We start from the raw sequence: 20,525 nt of genomic DNA, 5'->3' as shown, positions 1-20,525 counted from the left end.
TACCCAGAGAATCAAGTCGAGGGTCCCTCTAGGCAAGAACCACACGAAAGTTGGTGGTAAGCCAAACACTTCCGCATCCCCATTCAAACTTGTCTTCCTTTTTCTTTTCTTCACTATCCCCTCTCGTTCCTCAGCCTCCTGCTTATCCCCAAAAGTCCCATTTCTTTTCTAAGCTCATTTCCTTTTTTTCTCTTTTTTTTCCATATACACAATCTCTCTCTCTCTCTCTCTATCTCCCCTTGCCCCTCTTCCTCCCCGACTCCATCAGCCCGTTCTCTCTCGCATTATAAAATAACCAATTAATTCGAACTCGGTAAGAGGATCATAAGATAATTAATACAATAAAAATATACGTAGCAATAACAATAGCGAACTTGGACGAAATATGCTAAGCGGCTTAGCGATCTACGGGCTCGGTTTCCGCCCGCTCGTATCCCTCCCATTCTTCTCCAGTAGAGAGGAAAGAAGATTCGTTTTCGTTTCGTTTTTCGTTCGTTTTGCGCTCTCGTCCACTCTTCCCGTTACAAATTTAACCCCAACACCAATGAATACTGATTGGTATTATTGAACTTTTTCACCGATAAACAGTTCTCGCAATTTTATTCGGAGAAAGTCACGATATTTTATTAGAATCAAAGTTATGCGTGACAGGAATGCAGATTGGAATAATTAAACGAACCAACGCAGCAATCAATTGTTTGACACGGTTGGCTATGTCGATACAAATAGTAGGTATGGCAACTACAATGCTGAATGATCAAACATTTCCTCACGAATTTGTATAATTAACCAATATTATTAGTGAACGAAACCCAGGATTCAAAATAGAAATGAGAGGGATGCAGGAGGGACATAGAGAACGAACGTATTTTCAAATTTAAATCACATCAATTGAACGTTACCTCATTTGGACTATTATCAACGCTTATATATGTTGCATTGGCCAGCATTGATTTTCGTTTAAAGTAGTATAGTCGGATATTACCGATGGATGAAATGGCGAACAATTGGTTTTCGTATACACGTATATGTATATATGTGCAGGTACTACGTGGGATCGCACAGAGAGGAATACAAGGTAGGCTGTGTGCAAGGAATGCCCGCGCGTTACAACTCATTTTTCAAGCTTCCCTTTTTTCAATACGCCGCTGCAACGATCGTCCTTCTATCCCAAGAGGGTTGAATTTTTCAAGCACGCTATTGCATAATTAGGTAGTTGGGCTCGTTAGAAATATGACTTTCAACCTAAAACCTTTAATCAGAAGCAAGCAATCGACCGTGTTTACCGACGAGCTGGTAACTTTGGCTCAGGCTCGGCCGATAAGCCCCGGAGGAGTACGCCGCCATCGCCATCGCGATATATTTCGCTGCTCCAAGAAGCCGTCTTGCTATCGGGCTTGCGATCGCGTAACGAGCCACTTCTCGGACGATCGAAATTAACCCGCCACATCCAGCGGAACGAATTAAATGAATTGGCGATACGTGTACCTGCAAATTTCTACCGTGCATGAGCTAGAAAGCGAATTAGGCACTCGTATAAATTAAGGGAAATTCGCAACTACCCCTTTCTTATCGCTCTCTGTAGAATTTACGAGTAGCCAACAATTCTACGCTCGGTTATATGAAAAGAGTCTGCTCTGGGCTCTCTTATCGATTTTTCAAGAATCCGTGTCCCACCTCCCGGCCCCCGGGCCTTTCCCCTCCCGCATACCTTGTATCGGGAGAATCGCGGGGAGAGCGAGCGAGCTGGTCAAAGTTATTAACTAGTATAGATGTAGAGCGGTGCGAGAGAGGTGGGTGGGGACCGATCGGGGAGATGACATTTTTCTGCCAAATGCATTATACGTGGCAAACGCAGGCTGGAATATATCTAGTTTGTACATCTTTGGTAACGGCAACTATGTTACATTATCTGTAAAGTTTTGGTATTTGGAATATGATCTGAAAACAATTGGGGGGAACAATGTGCGGCGGGAGAGGATCTGGCTCGTTGCAGAGGTGTGTTACCATAGACTGTGGGGATACTTCTATACAGCTACGTAGCGGCGAGGGCAGTATAGCGACGTATAACGCTAGCACGAACTCGAATTCGACACGATCTTCTCTCGAGATATTAGTGTTCGAAGGGTAGGGCTGCAGGCTGCTAATATAGAGTACGCAGGAGGAGAGGAGGCTGTTAGTGTTGCAGCAGAGAGCTCGCCGGAGGCGGGGATGCTACGGTGTAGAAATTGCATAGTCCGGTCGACGAAGCGCGGTCCAAATTGGGAAAATTAAGTTCCTCGCGTACACAGAGGAGGAGAAAGGGTGGGAGGGTGGGAGAGTGCGTGCCACGAGCATTACCGGAAAAGAGACTCCTAGTGCATGCCGTACGTAGTACGTACATACGTTGCCAGTGCCTCCAGCTCGCAAACCAGAACCCCTTTAACGCCCCAATGAGAAAATAAATATTTTTCATGCACTTTCGCTCTTACCGAATAACGCGGCGGGCGGATACCTCGAAAACATATTTTACAAGAATTTCAGCTCGAACAAAACTCTAAATGAATAAAATATTTAGCTTTCGAGGGAGGATAAATATTGGGGAACCAGCAGAGAGCCTTTATACGCCGATCGATATATGTATAGCCGGGGTCGATTTCTCATTAAGACTCCGCTCCTCCACCTCGCTCATTTCGTTTTCCTTTGTCGAATCTTCGAATTAACGACCTATGCCCTCTCACGAACCATTCGCAGCTCGCCGCGCACTCCACGAACAATGGATTGTCCTGTTACGAATTCTGGTAGCCGGGACACGACCAATTTTCCACAAACCGTTTTGTCACTATCGTTACGCGACTGCAAAAAGTCAAATCGGCCTTTTTACGTGCTCCTCTGGTAAACTGCATCCAACAACAGCTGAATACACGCCGATTAAAGCTCACGTAACCGCCCCAACATTAAACGAACTATAGATATTCCACTAAAGCTCGTACACCGTCGGTGTACGCGTTTGTGTTATTGCGAGCGTTTACTCGCATTTATTCACAGTCATCTATCTATGAATAAAACCGTTTTTAATTTCAATCTGAATGTACATATATCATTCGGTGAATAGTCAAATTTCAAATTGGCACTTTCCATTAATTTGCGTATATATTAAGGCTACTAAGTCACTTTCGGTGATTATTTTGCTTGTGCAATTTAGAATTTAACATACGGCTATATAGATTTTAGCCAAGTGCATATAGGGAACACAGCGTTGATTGATTCAAACTGTCAAAATCAAAGCTGCAGCCCTCTCCGTTTCTTTGTCATTTGTCAAACACAACGCGTGCCTGGCATTATTTTATCGAATACATTGAGGCGAGATAATGAGGAATTTCAATAAAAATCACACACGAGGCAAATATACATAATACATAGAATACAATGTAATACAGCGAATATATAAGATCGGATAGAATGTTGGTTTGAATAAGCTGCTTAGAATAGGAGTGAGTGGGGAAAATAGGAAAAGCCCGGATGGTGAGAACAACGTCAATCTGCTGGTAATAGAAATGACACTTGTCTCGGGCTGAAGAATCTTCAAAGGAAAACTAATGGAGGTGGGTTGTGTTGGTGACACAACGGTGCCAGGGAAGATAACGTAGCTTGGAAAATCAAGCATAATTTCTTGGTGACAGCGTGGTGCCAGCTTTTCAAACCTTATAATATCCTCAGCAGCGACTGCTGGCCTACTCTTCCCCTTGCCCCTCCTCCCCTCTCATCCACATCCGTAGCTGCCTTTTTCCGTCCAGCCTTTTTCGCTCGCTCGGTTTTACACTTTGCATCCCCTACTTTCTATGCACTTCTTTCTCTCTTTACCTCGCAGCCCTGATCCACCAGCGCTTCTGGGAATACATTTCCATGCATTTTCCTGGCCCGTTTCTCCGGCTCCACCTACCCCCACGCAACTTGCCCTGCCTACCGCTTCCTTCCTTTCTCTCCCTTGCCCCCATTCCCCTCCCCCTCCCCTTACACTACAGTCCCTTGCGTTCTCCACCTCTATCTCTCTTACACTGCACTTTTCTTCGATTCACCTCGCGTGCTTTAATTACCATCTTTTTCCTGTTTACCAGAAAGTCATACTTGTACAACCATCTTTTTTATATCGTCGCTATATGTATATATATATATATATATATATAGCTGCTTTCCCCCGATGTTACCTGTTTCGTTGTCAACGCCTTCCCTACCTTAATTTCTCGCTTCCACCCGATACACGCTACTACACCGCGTTTATATTTCAACAGCACAGCTATTCTCGCTCGATGTATAGCATATATACGGCTCCAACATATTATACTTTTGTTAGCAGCGTGAAATTTATTCGTTCGGAATTTAAAAATTTTCTTAAACAAAACTCACAGGCCCGATTTAAATTGCAAGTTTAACCGAGCAAATTTAAGAAATGTTTGTTACGTTGTAACGCGTTCGTCAGGTTAGAGAATTTTTCGCTGATCCTCATGAATAAGGGTTCTTGCGTTTTTTATCCTTTTTTAATCACCTTATATTCGCGCGATAACACGGTTTGCTTTGGCGGTGCGGTATTTTTGCGAAATATCTCGAAGGATCGAGATATCGCGGTGCTCTTCCGGCAGAAGGCAAATATAGAGAAAAAGGAATAGCGCGAGCTGGGTAAAAGTTTTCTCGAGACTAACGATCAGTAGGTTTGCCCAAGGAAGTCGGAATTTCCCTCAACCATTATGTCAGCCTCGCTCTTTCCACTTTCTTCCCTTCTCCATCGTGGCCGCATTCTCCTTCCTTCTAGACCGCTACACCGATTTCTCGCTTTTTTCACCCTCCCTTCGCTTCGTTTTCCGACCAGTCTGGTTTTCAGCGCTGGTCTTTATTTAACAAGACTTATATACACTGGCTATAGCCCGTCGGGGGCCCCGATTCTTTTAACTTGTAACAAGCTTCGCGTTTTTCACTAGCTTTAGCATCTAGAATTGAAGCCAACCAGCTTTATCTTCAATCTTCCACTATATAAGCCGATATTATCTCAAACCGCGCTTATACAATGACCGTACGTGTCTGGCTCTGCGAACGCCGCATTTTTCCTAAAGTCTGCTTAACGCTTCCCTCATCTCTGCTTTTACGAGCTTCAGAACGGAGCAATTGAATATATAAAAGCATTAGGGATAATCATTAAAATCCAACGTACCATTAAATTAATCTCCAGCTCGCTCACCTGCCTTGTTTTACTTTCTTTCGCATTAGCCCGCATTATATAATTCTTAATAGCGCCCACTTAAAGCAATAATGGCCGAGAGTAATCGATAAAACGATTAGATTTCCTAAAACTGTGCACGTTCCTAGCTCGAAGTAAACGTAACACGGCGCAGGCAGAGCGGTATCTGTAGGCTACGCCCGATACACGAGATAATGCCCGAAGAGATTATCGAAGACACATCACACACAGCGATTTTGCGTTTTGATATAAATTGGTCCCCTGCAAACTATGCGTTGTATTCGGAATACTGACAAATACAAATATAGGATGGTACAGGTGCGACGTCGGCTGTACGAGGAAATTGCAGCTTCTTGGTCCCTCAGGTGCTCTTCGTCATCATAAAGCCTACGCCACTGGCGTTGTACTGTATTAAGCCCTCCCACGAACATGGTCCCTTCCACCCCCCAGTGCGGCTCTCCTCGCCAACACCCCGTTCAAAACAAACGCACACCGTCCACCACGTGCCCCTTCTATCTCGGTTCAACGTAACTCGTACGTGTCACACGATAACCTACCAGTCTCCTCGCCGAAACACGCCACTACTACCCTGCTACGAACATTCGCAGCTATTTAATAATCAGTATTTACGACGAAAACTTGCCAGACATTGCAACCTCGTGGCCGAATACAACTCCAGTTTCCCGAGAAATCTACGAGTTTAAATTCTGTCTTTCTCCTCGAGCGTGTTACAACGAGCTTTAATTTTTCCACCGCGCAATACTCGTATGCACCGTCGCTGAATATTAGACTCTCCACGGTGTTCGGGGCGAATCTACGAGGCCGAGTACATCGGTTTATTTTGCCAAAATATACGGAAGGGCTCTCGTAAAAGTGTCCACTCTGCGCCACGCCAGCTTTCGAGAAAATTTATCAAGAGGCTAGAATCGTCCGCCAGAGAGAGAGAGAGAGATGTCTTTATTGAGTCGCGAACTTTTTTTAAACGCCTTATCGCGCCCGTCAATCTGCTAGTGGCGACCCGTACGAACAGGTTGCTTATACAAGGCCTCGAGATCTCAATTTATGATCGGTCGCGACACGAAAGCGGCCTTAATATCGTGCGTGTCATGATCTATGGTGAATGTACTTAGGCGTACTACTAGCTATCTCAACGTATAGCCGTTCCACTTTGCGTGTACATCGACTTTCTTTTTCCCTCCTTCCACCTATACTACGACTAGTCACCCTCGTCGTTATAGTTTCTTTGATTCTTTTTTATATTTTTTTTGAATATATATATATATATATACCCATATAGTGGGTCTTTCAGGTTGCCAGCTCCAAGAGTTTGCGTTGCCCTCGTCGAGTAGAAATTTTAATCGGTGACAAAATCTTTGTCCTTTATTATTCCTTTGTCCATATCGATCGATAAGTGTATAATATATATATATATATATAAGTGCAATTGGTAGGCGCTTTGTACATGTACATACATTTATATACATATAGGTATATATAGCGAAACAGGTAATTATTTTTAGAGGATTACAGGCAGCAGCAACAGCAGCCGGCCGAAAACACTTGGTAGCGAGATAAGCTTCTGTGAGCTCGTAAAGAAAATAACGACTCCGCGGTCGAGAGCTTACTTTGTGCAAAAGCAACATAGCGGCCACCAGCAGAACTTTCAGCGACCGGTGCTTTTAGAACGTGTCGCATCTACCAGATTCTTCGGCATACACCGAGATTTTATTCTCCGCGCCTATACCGCGATCGTTACACCGTTTTCTTTTTCCTTCGCGCACATTGATTCCGAGAGAAACAGAAGAGATTTCTCCAATAGGACGGATTCACATTGGACGTCAGGAATGAAAATTCCTGTTAAAAAGCAGTGTGCAGGAGTTTGGGCGATACTCGCGATTGGACAGGATGGAACATCTATTTCCGAAATTCACGCTGAAACAACTCTGAGGTTATTTGGTTTTGATTCGATAGATATATACCTTGCAGGAAGGTACGACGACGACTTTCATATTTGTGCGGTATTCCATCAGATATCACTGCTTTGCCTATTGGAATTCTCTTTATCTATAACCACCTTCTACCCTCACCTCTCTCTCTCTCTCTCTCTCTCCCTCGATATTTCTCTTTGGTACGTATAACGTTGTAGCCCTTCTGTGTAGCGTCCGAGCATCTGCTGTCCACGATAGAGAAGCGTACGACATAATAATAGACCAGTCTCGTCTCCTGACCGTCTACCAATATAAACTTCCTTCGTGTCGTTCGGACTAAATTACCTGACCTCTCCCGGAGGAGACTCACGGAGAAGGACATCCCGGACAAACTTTGCACGCTTCAGTAAAGCTTAATTAAAAGCTCCAATGACACTCCTCGGCCACTCGATCCACAGGGATCGACCAGTCGTACTTGCCAATAACAAAGCTCAGAACAGTCTACGTTTTCATTTGCAGAATACTGCCTCTGTATACTTTTCTGCAAGAATATTATTCGTTTTCTCTGTCCACCTCTCCTTCGCACTTTAACACAAGTAGCGCAGAAACATTTTTTCCATCTTCCATCTGCTCTGGTGTAACGACATTAAAATAATTATTCTTTTAACAGAGAAGAATCTTGTTGAGATTATACGATATAATCAAAGGTCCGAAGAGTATCGAGATTTTCTTTTCTTTCAGATGCAAAATTAAGGCTTAGTTGTTCTACTTTCGCGAGATTGCAATCTTGAATATAAGATTATATTGTTCTTGCAAGATTAATTTTACAACTAATTTTAATAGAATTTTCAAGATGCGAGTGGATTTGCTATGGACAAATAAAAATGTGGCTCTTTGGGTGGAGGATTGAACGAGTTTCTAAGAGGTCTGTCTGGAAAACCGCGAATATCATGTTATTGCCGTGTTTCGTAAATATTAGCTTTCAGCTTTGTGCTCCATTGGCCTTTGAGTTGGTTATTCTTACCGCACGTCCCTATAAATTTACGAGGCTGTTAAGGAGCGATATGGGTATATAGTTACTCTGCAAACATGGCCAATCAGAAAAGCGTTTAATGTTAGCCGAATCCCTAGTCTCTTTAGCCCCATTTATTCCCGATTCTCTAAAACCTTTTCCAATAATGTTGGACGTTTTGGCTGCTCGATTTTTGTGGGAGATCATTTTGCAGGGATCGTGGGATGTAGCGAAAATGGACAAAACAGAGTACCTGACCTCGTTAGTTGTTAGAGACGTGTGGCCAAGTTCGAGAGATCACGGAGATGTAAGTAATGGATGTGAGAAGCGGGTAGGGGGAATAAGGCGTGGGGTGGGGTGGCATCCTCGGTAGTCGACGGTCGCTTATAGCCGAGTTGAAAAATGCGACCCTCGCGTGGTCTGCGTGTGTTCTTACGATCGCCTGCCCTCCGCTCGAACTCTATAACCACCTTTCGAGACCCGGCCAACCCCCTTCGAGATTATACCAAGACTTGATTCGAATCAACCGCCAACTAACAAACCAACAGTATAGTTTCACCGCGCGAACGGAATCTCGAGCCCTTCAGAGGGAGCAGGTAAACCTACAGATAGCCATAGCACGCGAATTAAGAAACTAATAATGTCGGGCTTATTGCTGACTTCTACTACTGAACGGCCAACCCATAATACGCGTCTAATCTTGAAACTATATACACTTCATCGCTTGGATCAAACTGACAAATAATTTAACAGTGAGATTGTTTAATTAATCTATGTGTAGTAACAAAAGCATCTAAAAAGGGAAACTAACTTTTTTTATAAATTAGCATTTACGCATAATTTATATATTACTTAATATCTATACATATAACATTGTTGTGCCACACGGTATATGATTTCCTTCGAGAAATCTCTCAAGGATTCTTCGTTACGTTTCGAGTTATGTAAAAATGGTAGTGAAATAAATTAGTGGCCGGATATAGTATATGAAAGTTCTCGCCACTTCTACCAATTCCATACCCTTCCTCTTTCTTCTGCTCGTCCTTCTGGGCGACATTTGCTTTCCCTCCCCCTCGCTCGATCCACGGCGGCGCTCTGCGTCGGAGCTTTCCATATCGCGCCTGCAGATGCACTTGGACTCGGAGTCTCTCTTACCGGATCGTAAATCAAACACAGCGCTCGCATTCTCGTTCGCCAGGCCATACTCAATTGTTCGGAAAGACACGTCGCATTTGAATTTCTAGCGGAAGGTTTATAGTCGACATTGCAGCATCGCTTATCACGGTCAAATTCACCCTACTAAAACTATCAATTTCATTATATCACGATAACCAGGCTGAAAACAGTAATCGCAATATGGTATCTCTTTATCTTTCATGAAATTCACGCTCCTCGACCCAGCACCATAAATGAAGAACAAACGATTAGGTTATGGGGTTTACAATTAAATGTAATTGGCGACGAACGGATTTAATTGCATCGAACGGAAAACGTGTTAAATTGGTTGATGCTATATATATATTATACGGAGGGAGAGAGAGAGAGAGAGAGAGAGAGAGAGAGAGAGTAATAATAATCAGAGAAAAGGAGAAGGCAAGGCGAGAAAGGGAAGGATGCAGAGACAGAGCGGAATTTCTGACAATGGATACCAATTATTGCATTGAATGCTATCGCGGTCTGGGAAAGCCAATACACCGGGACAAATTGTCAATTTATGCTTCTCGTTATTACGCCATCCTGATCATAGTGGGAACTGGCCGTGATGGAATACGTGGTCAGAGCGATCTATCTATTATAACGCTTGACCAAAATGACCAACGAATGCATCATCGTACACGCGAGTGTTTCGTCGATTTCGCTTGGCTTTTATTCAATTAGACGAAATAGATAAAAGTCCATTTTAGCTGGTGGCCAAAGTCGTATAGGTTTTAGTGCTTGGAAGGAGTTGCACAGCTCACGTATCATTAGGGGTTGGAGGGAAAAACGATACGAGACGAGACGAGACGAAATTGACGGGCTGAAGTCGTGGAAAAGGAAGGAGAACGCGTATATAGTTGAAAAGAGATGGGTTCACCTTCGGGATGATAAATCAGTTTGAGGAAGCTAGAGGGAGACTGGAAAGATCAGAGGACACGAAGACGCGCCACACGTAGAGCTATAAAAATAAACCATAAAATCAGCTGCTGACTCGATTGCGCCAGGACTAGGGAATATTGCGGAGTGTGCGATTTAAATCATAAAATTCAAATAAAAATCTCAGAGTTCTTGCAGCTGCAGCTGCGTAGGCGGCCAACCCCTTGACGCCAGTACGCATCGTTCTCTCCGATTGGAGTCATCTTTGCTGCATTCTCAAACTATATTTCCCATTTCATTCTCAGCTACTACCCACTTTAAGGGCGAGAGATTCTTTTGAATATAGGAACTCACCGATAACGACTACCTCGCTCTGTTATTTGACAGCACCGCATTTTCGAATAGCTCCGATGCACGCCCATACTTACGTCAATGAACCGTTTCACGACTCTAACTCCTTATTCCCTGTTAGATATTCCCATTTTATCGATGATCGCGTTTTCCCACGATAGACTTTGCTTTTATTCGTCTCTTCCGCGACAAATAGTCTCGCACAACGCCTCTCCTTTTCATTGTCGAGTGGCTTTAACTGGCAGTAGAATTGCTCGAGCTTCGCTGCGGCGCGACGCGACGCTACGTTCCAGCCGCTCGGTGTGTACCGTATGTATGTACATGCTACTCTATGTGTGCTATACGAACAATCGGAACACGCGTCTCTCTCTCTCTCTCTCTCTCTCTCTCTCTCGCTCCGCCGCGCTCCCCTCGCGCGCAAGTGGAAGCTACACTTATAAGGTCAGCCCGGAGGTCCGTGCAAGCAAGCTTATTCATGGCGCAGCTATGCAACGGAATACGAAGTGATAATATTTCATTCACAGGACTGCAGTATCATTTTTCAATAGTTCAGCTTACCCGCCAGTTATATCGGCTATATATAGCTATATCGTCCGAACGTTAACCTCCGCTCTTCCCCCCCCCCCCCCTCCTATTTCTTCCGCCTCCCCTCTCCCCGCGCACCTCCTTCCCATCCCCTCTTCCGCACCACCAATCCCGGCGTCATCTGCCTCCGAAAGCGCCACCGAGAATACTCTCCATTTGTGTGCAAGCATCCGAGTGTATCCGTGTGTATGTGTGTGCAACGCGCGTTGTAAATTCTCCATGCAAATGAGATCGCTGATACGCGCAAAATATAAATCCGAAAAACCCAGGGATATTTATGTCTATTATCTGCGGCGCCCTCTGAGCCGCCCACGCGCTTTGCATTTGGCTCAGCCAGTTGGAAATACGACGAGCTCCTGCTATATCACCCCGTGCCCTCTTATACTCGCCTCCTTCAAATTAATTTCGCCCGATTCCCCCAAGACTCTGCTATACCAACAACTTTTCTCACTTTTATCCCAAATTCAACCTCGATTGATCTTCCTTCAAAATAAAGAAGAAGCAATTTTATTTCCGCGATAGTTAACGCTCTAACGTGGCCTAATTCGATGAGTCCTGCACCCGTCGATACTTTGATTTATGATCTCATGATGAATCCGCACGAATTTCCAATAATACTCCACGTATATATATATAGATATAGATAACTGTAACAGTTCTCTAGCTTGATGTTATAATGCTGAACCGACGATAGCTTCTTCAAAATTCTACCAAATTGGTAGATATCTTCAATACTGCTCATTACACGAATGCTAGGATGGCTGTATTCAGCAGAAACTTCTCCAATGGTTATTGCCGTACTTTCAACCAGGATGGCCACGATACACGGATATCGCGAAGAATTATTTATTGCCGATGAATTATTAGCATTAGCCACGTATAGAATATTGTATATATATATATATGTGGAAGAAGAAAAAAAGAGTTAAGGACAAAGAGAAGAAGTGGCGTAGATTGTGAGTTTAGTAGGTAGGACGGGGCTGAGTTATCCGCACGTTGGATCGTGATCTGGCTGGAAAATATTGTAGTTCTCTATGGGTAAAGTACGCAGGTGGTTGCTGTGTGTACGTATGCTACGTGACGTTAGCTGGCTGCGATCAAATGCAGATCAGGCAGGTTGCAAATACCGTTCTGCGTTTGATATTCCTCAATCAGACTGGAATCGAGATGAAATGCCTCTTGTAGAAAAGATAGCTCGGGGGGCTTTGCGAGGTTGGTACACAGCTAGGGTATACATATATATACATATTATACAAATTTATAAATTGAATAATGCGAATGGTGCCAATAAGCATTGACACTGTAGCCGATAGATGACTTTTGGGTATAAGGCATTAATTCAAGTACATTTATCTGGAAATAAGCCGGACAGGGGTCGAGGGAACTCAGAGCAGGATCTTGCCAGGAGCAATCTCGATCACAATGAAAATCGAGATATCGCAATGGCATTGGCAATGGTAGTGTCGAAAGGGCGGAGCTGGGTTCGACAGGCGGGATTTAAACGTGAGAAACCGCCAAGTCCCTCGAAGTAATACTCGGCCTGACAAGCAGATTTTCCAGCCCAATCAAAGCCATTATTAAGCCGTCTAGTGTCCTCGCAGCTCCCGTGCCACTTTGTCCATGGATGAGGATGAGATGGCGATGGTGGTGGTGGTAGTGGTGCCGGTGGTACTTAGTCGTAGCCCTATCCTGCACTGTGCCGAAGCTTCGGAGCAGCTAGACTTGGCCAGGAGCCCAGAGTATTCATTCCAGAAACTAGCCCCCAATCTAAGGGGCCAATTATTTAATCAATTCCACCCTCTTAGCGGTCGAGGATATAGAAGATAGGCTATTCGGGAGCAGCAACGGGAGCGCCAAGTACGACAATTGAAACCAGTTCTTGGCCGTCCTATTAGCGGAATTCGTATCGCATTCTGCTCCTTCAAAGTTACTAAGACTTATACCTATATATATATATATATATATATATATATATATATATAGGTATATACCTTTTTATACCCCTTTGTATAGTATACTATATGCTCATTGTTCAACAGTTGCGGTCGAATTAAAAATAAACGAAAGGTGTAGAGTATTAATAAATGGAATTTAAAATAAAAAGGAAAAGCGAAAAACAAAAAAAAAACGCAAACTGCGCAGTATCGATCTACATTTTTAGCAGGATAACCGCGAACTCCAATTTCCATCACGTTTTAACTTCCTCCGATGTAAGTCGCTTTTTCTCCCCTACCGAGCTGGAGGAATCCTCTCGCATACCGGCGGATCAAAGCCTTTTTCTACTTCTTTTTTGAATTCAGCAGTCCCGACGAAAAAATCCATTAAAAGTTAAGCGCGAGCTACCATCACGACTACTGGCGAATCCGGCTATTTAAGCGGAACTAGCAGACAATTATCTCAGTAAGAGGGATGTAAATACCACAGTTTTTTCCCCGTTTGCCGTCTGCGGTTACTTTATTTTATCGACAGGATGCATGCCGAGATTAAATTTTCCAATGATGAAGGAGGAACGGCGTGCCGGAAACGAAGCCGGAAATAAGCATTGGAATTCGCTGGCAGCTCTCGAAAAGTATAAGGAAGAGGAAGACGGAGGTGTATAGGATTGAGATTGTGGCGAGAGAGAAGTGGATGTGTGGCAAGCATTCCCGTGGGAATTTTCGATCGGCCTGGCGCGTCCCACTGGATAAGGAACAATCGTTATCGATAGAGTCACAGCAAACAATTAGATGTAAAACCGAGACTCTCGGGCTGTGTGCAGTACAGTACACACACGCACGCGCGCGCACACATACTCATCCCATATATTTAGGAGAGAACCATAGGGATTTAAGAACCTTTGCTTGCTTTCGCCCTGAACAAATTCGTGCGGTCTTTCTCCATTGTTTTCCGGGATCGCTAGACGTCGTTCATCACCGACTGCCTGAAAAAGCAATTCTCTCGAATCATGATAGGCCAATCTGATTGCGGGCATTTGTTTCCGAGCAGCTTTCTTCCTTCCTTCCGAGGTCTTCGATCGAGTGTATCGTGACAGCGGGATGGCTCCCCTTTTCCTCCATAATATTATAATATAGCGAGGCGAGGTAGGAAAGAGTCGAGTCTCGGCCGCAACGGCCGCTTAATGATTTATCTCGTCTGATGAAGAATCACCGAAGCTATATATAATGCTTCTTCTTTTTTATGACATTATGCACAGGTGAGGCTCGGAATTTTATGCTTGTCGTCGGGCATTTTCAGTGTTAGCGTTATGACGTATATAGAATTCGTAGTAAAGTACGTATTCAGTTTATAAGGGCAATTTCGAGGGAATTCGTCGACGCGAACGCGCTGCTTGATGGGCCAACGTACCGATAAAGAAGGGCTTGCACGGAACGTCGGCTGATAATAAAAATAGCGCTTCCCGGTACGAGATAACGCGCTTCGCCTCTCGTTCAACGATCCACGCTCCTCGATATTACTGAATTTTCAAAAAATTTCATGCCTCGCCGTATCGGCCACGCCACTCGTAAAACATTTTTTCTCGCCTCCCTCGACGCGTTCAGAAATTGAAACAATGATTAATCGCACAATACGAAAACTCGATCATTCGACTGATTCAATTAAAATCTTTTATTCGATTAAGTCCCTGTCGAAAATCCACGCATATGTCCATTTCTGTTTTCGGCGAGTGTATTTTTTCATACGTCTGCCCCGCCGCGGTCTCCAGGGAAAAATTTGTTAATAATTGAGCAGCAATGGGGTCGTCGACAATTTCGTTGCTATCGCGACTGATGATAGATTTCCACGAGCGCCCTGTCCCTCCTTTGCGCAGGTCGAGCATTCTCGCGGGAGAGAGACTAAACGGAAATTCGGACCAGGCTCGCTTCGCCGACTCGCTCCAACGATTCTTCCTTCGTTCAGTGGTTCGAGCAGAGATTTGGCCCGGCACGCGTCAACTACTCAAACAACGACTCTAAATTCCTGCATTCCGATAGTACATCGACTCGCTGAAAGCTACAATCTGCACAAGCTATACCTTCGCGTAGCTCCCTAGCTCTTTTTTCGGAATAAATTATTTCGCAAAGCAACGTGCAATCTCGTAGCATAAAATATTAATGCGTGTGATTTCGCACAGAGATAAGTAAAGTGCGGAACTCGTCGGAGCTGAGCGAATTTTTCCATCGAATGCAACGTGCAGTTTGCTAATGAGGGCAAATCATTGACCGGATAACAATCGAAGTCAGAGTCGAGCGTAGTTTTCTGCTACCATGTAGATCCACCCATCGCATCGACTGCGTTCACCTGCTAGATTCATTCATGCTTAATAACCCATATTCTCCCTACTTGTACACGTTAACTAGCCAGCTTGCATTAACGGCAACGGTTCAGCCATGCGCATGTTAACTATATACCTACACATGTCGCAGATAACGCTCTTTTCCACGGCGCGTGACCTACGCGGGCAGAAATTGTGCTACCCACAAGTGGAGGAAGGCAAAAGTTAGTTGGCAAAGGTGGGGTTTCGCTCGGGAAGGGTCGTGAGGCTAGTGCAAACAGTTCCAACGCTAAACGCACATGGACAGATATATACACACGGGACGGTGAATACACGTTAGGGGGAGCGATATATATCTGACTCACCACCCCACCCCCACCCTCACTACTCCACTCTACTGGTAAGGAAAGGGTGGAGACAGGAAGGAGTAAGAGCGAGTAAAAGTCAACTATATGGGACGGTTATATATAAGTACGCGTATAGCTCTACTAAGGTTTCCTCTATAGTGCCAATATGCATCTACACAATTATTATGCTACGAATAAAGCGTGCCTACTTAAAGTCACGTGCGAGCAACTGTATAGCTCATGCCTATTTCTCATCCATCGATCATCATTCTCCTCCTCCAAACCACGCAAATATATCAATAACTCATTTTCAACCAAAGTCCGCGACTTCGTTGACTATAACACCACTTGAAAATTCGTAGGCCCTTCGAAAATCTGCCTCTAACACAAATCCAACTCGAATTTAAGTCGACAAATTCATAGTTCGTTAAGTTTATCAGAGTTTATCTAAAAAATTCTTCGAAAGAGTAGTTTTTACAGGTAGAATTATTTTGCCTAGATTTTTTATTCATCTGTGCGATGAGAGAGGAAGGGAGGGATATGATCATTGGGTGGGTGCGGCGTTCGGGGAGTGTCGAGGAAACTGAGCAGAGATTCAATGTCGAGGCATGAACTATGGATGCAGAGTGGATGGATATGCATACGTGGATTCACGGTAACGAGACGTATGGGTTGAGTAATAGATTCACATTATGCCAGAACCGCGGGTTTTGCTGCCACCGCGTGACGTATCGCGTTCACAAGCTCTATCCCTACCCGTCTCGGGCCGCCAAAGCCCGAATCCCCCAACACACTCGCTGTGTCGTAACTTCGTCATGATGTTACTGTTGCCGCCGCCGCTGCTGCCGTTCCCGATGCTCTCGCCTCTCCTACTGGTCTGCGTTAATTTAATGTCAGCCTGCAGCGCGGGGACTAATTATAAGATGTGCTTGCAGCTCCACCTCCCCCCTCCCCCCACTCCACCGCCATATCCTCGGTGCCCTCGCGTTTTCAAGTCCCCGCAACCCAGGGAATACTGTACTAATACCAAATACCTGCTGTGCGCGTTATACACGACACTTCGTTATGCACGCTTTACGCTCCAATGGCCGCAAATTTCGAATTAAGCAATTTCATTCAGTTAAGGTACGCGTTAAAGTGCAATACACTTCTCCCCGGAATTCTCCAACGGCTGCCCAGAAGCGCAACATCTTCCCAAACGACTTCTCTTCCATCCCCCTTTTTTTCGTCTTTCTCGTGCTTTTTTTTCACTTTAAGATTCTTTGGACGATTTTTTCCTCTTTAAAAATCAACATTTACTTTTATAACACTGAGAAATGCATTAAAGCGAGCAACACATATACGTCGTGTACAAAGTTTCCTCTGCTTCTTTACGATATTTCGTGGTATAAAACACGTACAAACACGTTTCCTCACTTCCGGTTTTACGCGTACCGTGCCAAAGCAGGGATCCGATGCGTAATCTTGCGATTCTCATGAATTTTTCAAGCGATGCTCCGCGCTCTATGTATTTCCTTTACCTGGGTATAGATGATCGATCTCGAGCTGGGAATTGTTTATATTAAATACGCTGCCGTGATCAAACGATCATTTTCCCGGATAATAAATACTAATTGAGGAGCCACGCGGTTTTCAATGGTCAGTTTAATGCTGGCCTAAAATTATGACAGCGGTGCTCAACCGCTGAAAGCTTTATTGGGAATAAAAGGATATAATTTCACTCGGCCAGCCTCTTTATATACGCGCAGCTAATTGAATTAATAATTCTTCAGCTGGTATACGAGAGTCTATGCAGGTAGGGTCGAGTTCATGGAATAATATTGTTTTTAATAACAACGGGACGAGCAAATGGAAGGAAGGAAGAGTTGCCAAGGCTGTTCGATAAAAGTCGTAAAAAATCTAGCGTATATACTTGCCGCTTCGCGGCATTAATGCGAGGCGTTCATCGCTCGGGTAAAGGGAGGGTTGTATCTATAGGTTGGGGCGTACACCACACCACGCTGTGCCACCCCCCATACCATGCCAGGACGCGCCAAGAATGAGATAGGGCAGGCACACTATAACGTGACTGTGATATTATACGGTTAGTTACCGGCAGGATTGTTTCTCAAAGTTAATCTACTCTCGTTGTAGTACTGCTGGAAACACAGAAGAGAGGCCGCGAGCAACAGCCGCGAAATACGTGTTATCAAATCGATATCTCAAAGTAAAGCACTCCATACGTGCAATAGAGTCACGTTAATTCCGTTTAATAGCTAATGCAGGATTACGCGAGCTCGATGATGAAAAAGAAAATTACGAGGAGGGATCGAAACAGAACGTATACGTGTGTGTGTGTTCCTCCTATATATTACATACATATATTTATTACTCTGTGCCAATAATCCACCAATGGAAAATGCGATGGAACTTTTGTTTGCTCTCCGATTGCTATCGGAGTTCGTCGTAGGTATACTTACTAGGCGGATATTTCCCTAATACTTTCTGCAAAAAACAGTCCGAGTAATTTTATTACGTTGTACAAGGAGTAACATCGCTCATTTGCACTTGGCCAGTCGTAGAAAATGAAGCACGCGAGTATACGAGTGCCGGTCGTTTAGCGTTACGCTGGCAAATGAAAAGTTTTACCCGGCATGAGCCTTCTTTGCAGTTTCACACTTTTGCGAAAGAGCTTTCCCAACACTTTTCCCCGAGGCCTTCGCCCCGAACCTCTTAAGCCTCGTTTGTAATCGTAGTAACTCGGCGAGAATGTAGCTGGAATAATTTATCTTAAAAAAAATTAGGTGGAAAAAAATATGAAAATAAATGATAAAGAGACTCGAGGCAAAGTTGATGAAAAAGATGAAAAATGCTTCGAGCGTTAAGAGAGTTGATTTTTCAAATTTAATTCATAATTGCAAGGAGAGAAAAGCGAAAGTAGACGCAAGTGTTAACGCAGTATTCGAATGCAAGCGCGAAGCGAAGAGAGTTGATTTCTCTCGCGCGACCCACCTGGTGCGTGCTACGTAACGAACGACATGACTCAACGAGGTTTTTTCAGGCAACATCAGCGACTCACAGTACATCACATACATGACAAGTAAGTACATTGCGAGTGATTCGGAAGGAAATGCGTTTTCTTTCCGCAAATTGTTGCAAAATCAAGATTAAAGTAGCCTGGGCAAAAGGTGCATATATACAGTGACAATGCAAAGTTAATTCAAATCGAGAAGACGGGCCTTATGGTAAGCTTCCTCCTTCGAATCAGCATGAAATATTCGCTGAATTCGATTTGTGTTTGCTATACAGCGCGGTTCTTAACATTTTCCGGAAAATCCTCGAATTCGTTGAAATAGCCAGCTGCATTGAACTATCGTCATTATCCGGGACAGATTCGTCGTCGTCGGTCAGTATAGCAGCGGACAGACACAGTCAACGTATCGGTCAACGGCCGATCTAAATTTTAAATCCGCTAATGTGTACTTTTGCCAAGGCTCTTATCAGGTATGACGCGCATTGAAATTCAAATTTTCCACGGCCTCCGCGTTGTGTGCCGTCAACCTATACACACTGCCCGCGCGACCCAACAACTTTCAAATCTTCCCATTCGCTCGTGCATTGTCATTTGTTTCATTTCAACCGATCCCTCTTTTTCTCTCTCTCTCTCTCTCTCTCTCTCTCTCCCTCCTCTCAGCACCCACCCCTGCACTATTATCCATGACGAGGATCCCTCTCTACACGCGCCTTAATTTATGCCATGATTTATACGAGCCGACGCTACGGTATTCCTCACTGGTGGAGCGATTCGTGCCATCGTGACGTCACTCCTTCCACTTTTTAGGAGAGCAATGATGCACGTAAGAGTCGTGAAAATTTCCTTATTTCGCCGGCGTGGCAATAATCTTACATTTGCTTGAAGAGCAGCCTCGTAGAAACTCTCGCGGAGAAGTTTCTCTCCCCTATAGTTAGGAATGGCGTTTGTAATTATTGAAGTTTCGTGGTTGCCCGCAGCGGCTGCTGGTTAATTAAAATGTAATTAGCCACGTTAAGTAGGTAAGTGTCGATTAAGCCCAGCGTCTAACTGATTCGGACCGTAGACATACGTGACGAACGTCGCTTCCTCCTCGAATTCAGACACTCGTTCTACGTCCTACCATCAAGTGGAAAGGCCACTTTCGCTTAATGAGAATTCAATCCCCGCGCGGCCTCCCTCCCTACTTGGAATTAATCATTCTTTGACCGCGCTTCGCTCTTGGATGCGCGTCACGAAGCGTCATGCTAAAAACCAGTCGATCCCCTTGCATCCTCCTAAAGAGCTTCGCGAATTTTTCCAACGATTGCACGTGGATCTAAAACTCCTTGTTATATATGTAGAAAGAGAAAGAGAGCGCGGGACCAGTCGAGTTGCAAGCGCATGCTCGCGTATATGCAAATATCAGGAATTTTTATATTCGAAATACTAATACGAAACTCGCAAGATGAAATTATTATGGAGGGAAATGTTGTTTTCGTCAGGAATTGCATCGAGTTTGGCCAGATATATACGTATATATATAGCGCGCTCATATTGTACATTAAAGTACGCGTATGTAAAAGAAATGCAGTTTCTTGATGACTTTAAAAAATATAAGACGCGAATAGTTTTTTCATTCCTGAAGTCATTTGAAGTCTGCTGCACCTTGCCATTAACGCAAATTGCTCGGCGATTCTCTTTAATCGCTACAGAGCCGAGTGTATCAAAGCGGGCTATGTATATATGTATACAGTAATCGGTCTTAGCTCGACT

At 44.3% G+C, this 20,525-nt stretch overlaps 1 protein-coding gene across 4 annotated transcripts in view; it reads left to right on the top strand.

The window, feature by feature from the left end:
• The window catches only part of Lar (tyrosine-protein phosphatase Lar), a 210,652-nt gene that overhangs the window by 105,186 nt on the left and 84,941 nt on the right, over positions 1-20,525 (top strand). For all 4 annotated transcript variants that reach the window (XM_066739193.1, XM_066739192.1, XM_066739191.1 and 1 more), the window contains exon 4: positions 18,801-18,839. In XM_066739193.1, coding sequence (XP_066595290.1) covers positions 18,801-18,839 — 39 coding nt within the window. The remainder of the gene's footprint in view (positions 1-18,800; positions 18,840-20,525) is intronic.

The sequence above is a fragment of the Prorops nasuta genome, unplaced genomic scaffold (genome assembly GCF_024137725.1).
Source record: "Prorops nasuta isolate Cenicafe-Biocafe unplaced genomic scaffold, Cenicafe_Pnas_1.2 PNAS00019, whole genome shotgun sequence".
NCBI lineage: Eukaryota > Metazoa > Arthropoda > Insecta > Hymenoptera > Bethylidae > Prorops > Prorops nasuta.
This window is presented reverse-complemented; position numbering and strand designations above follow the sequence as displayed.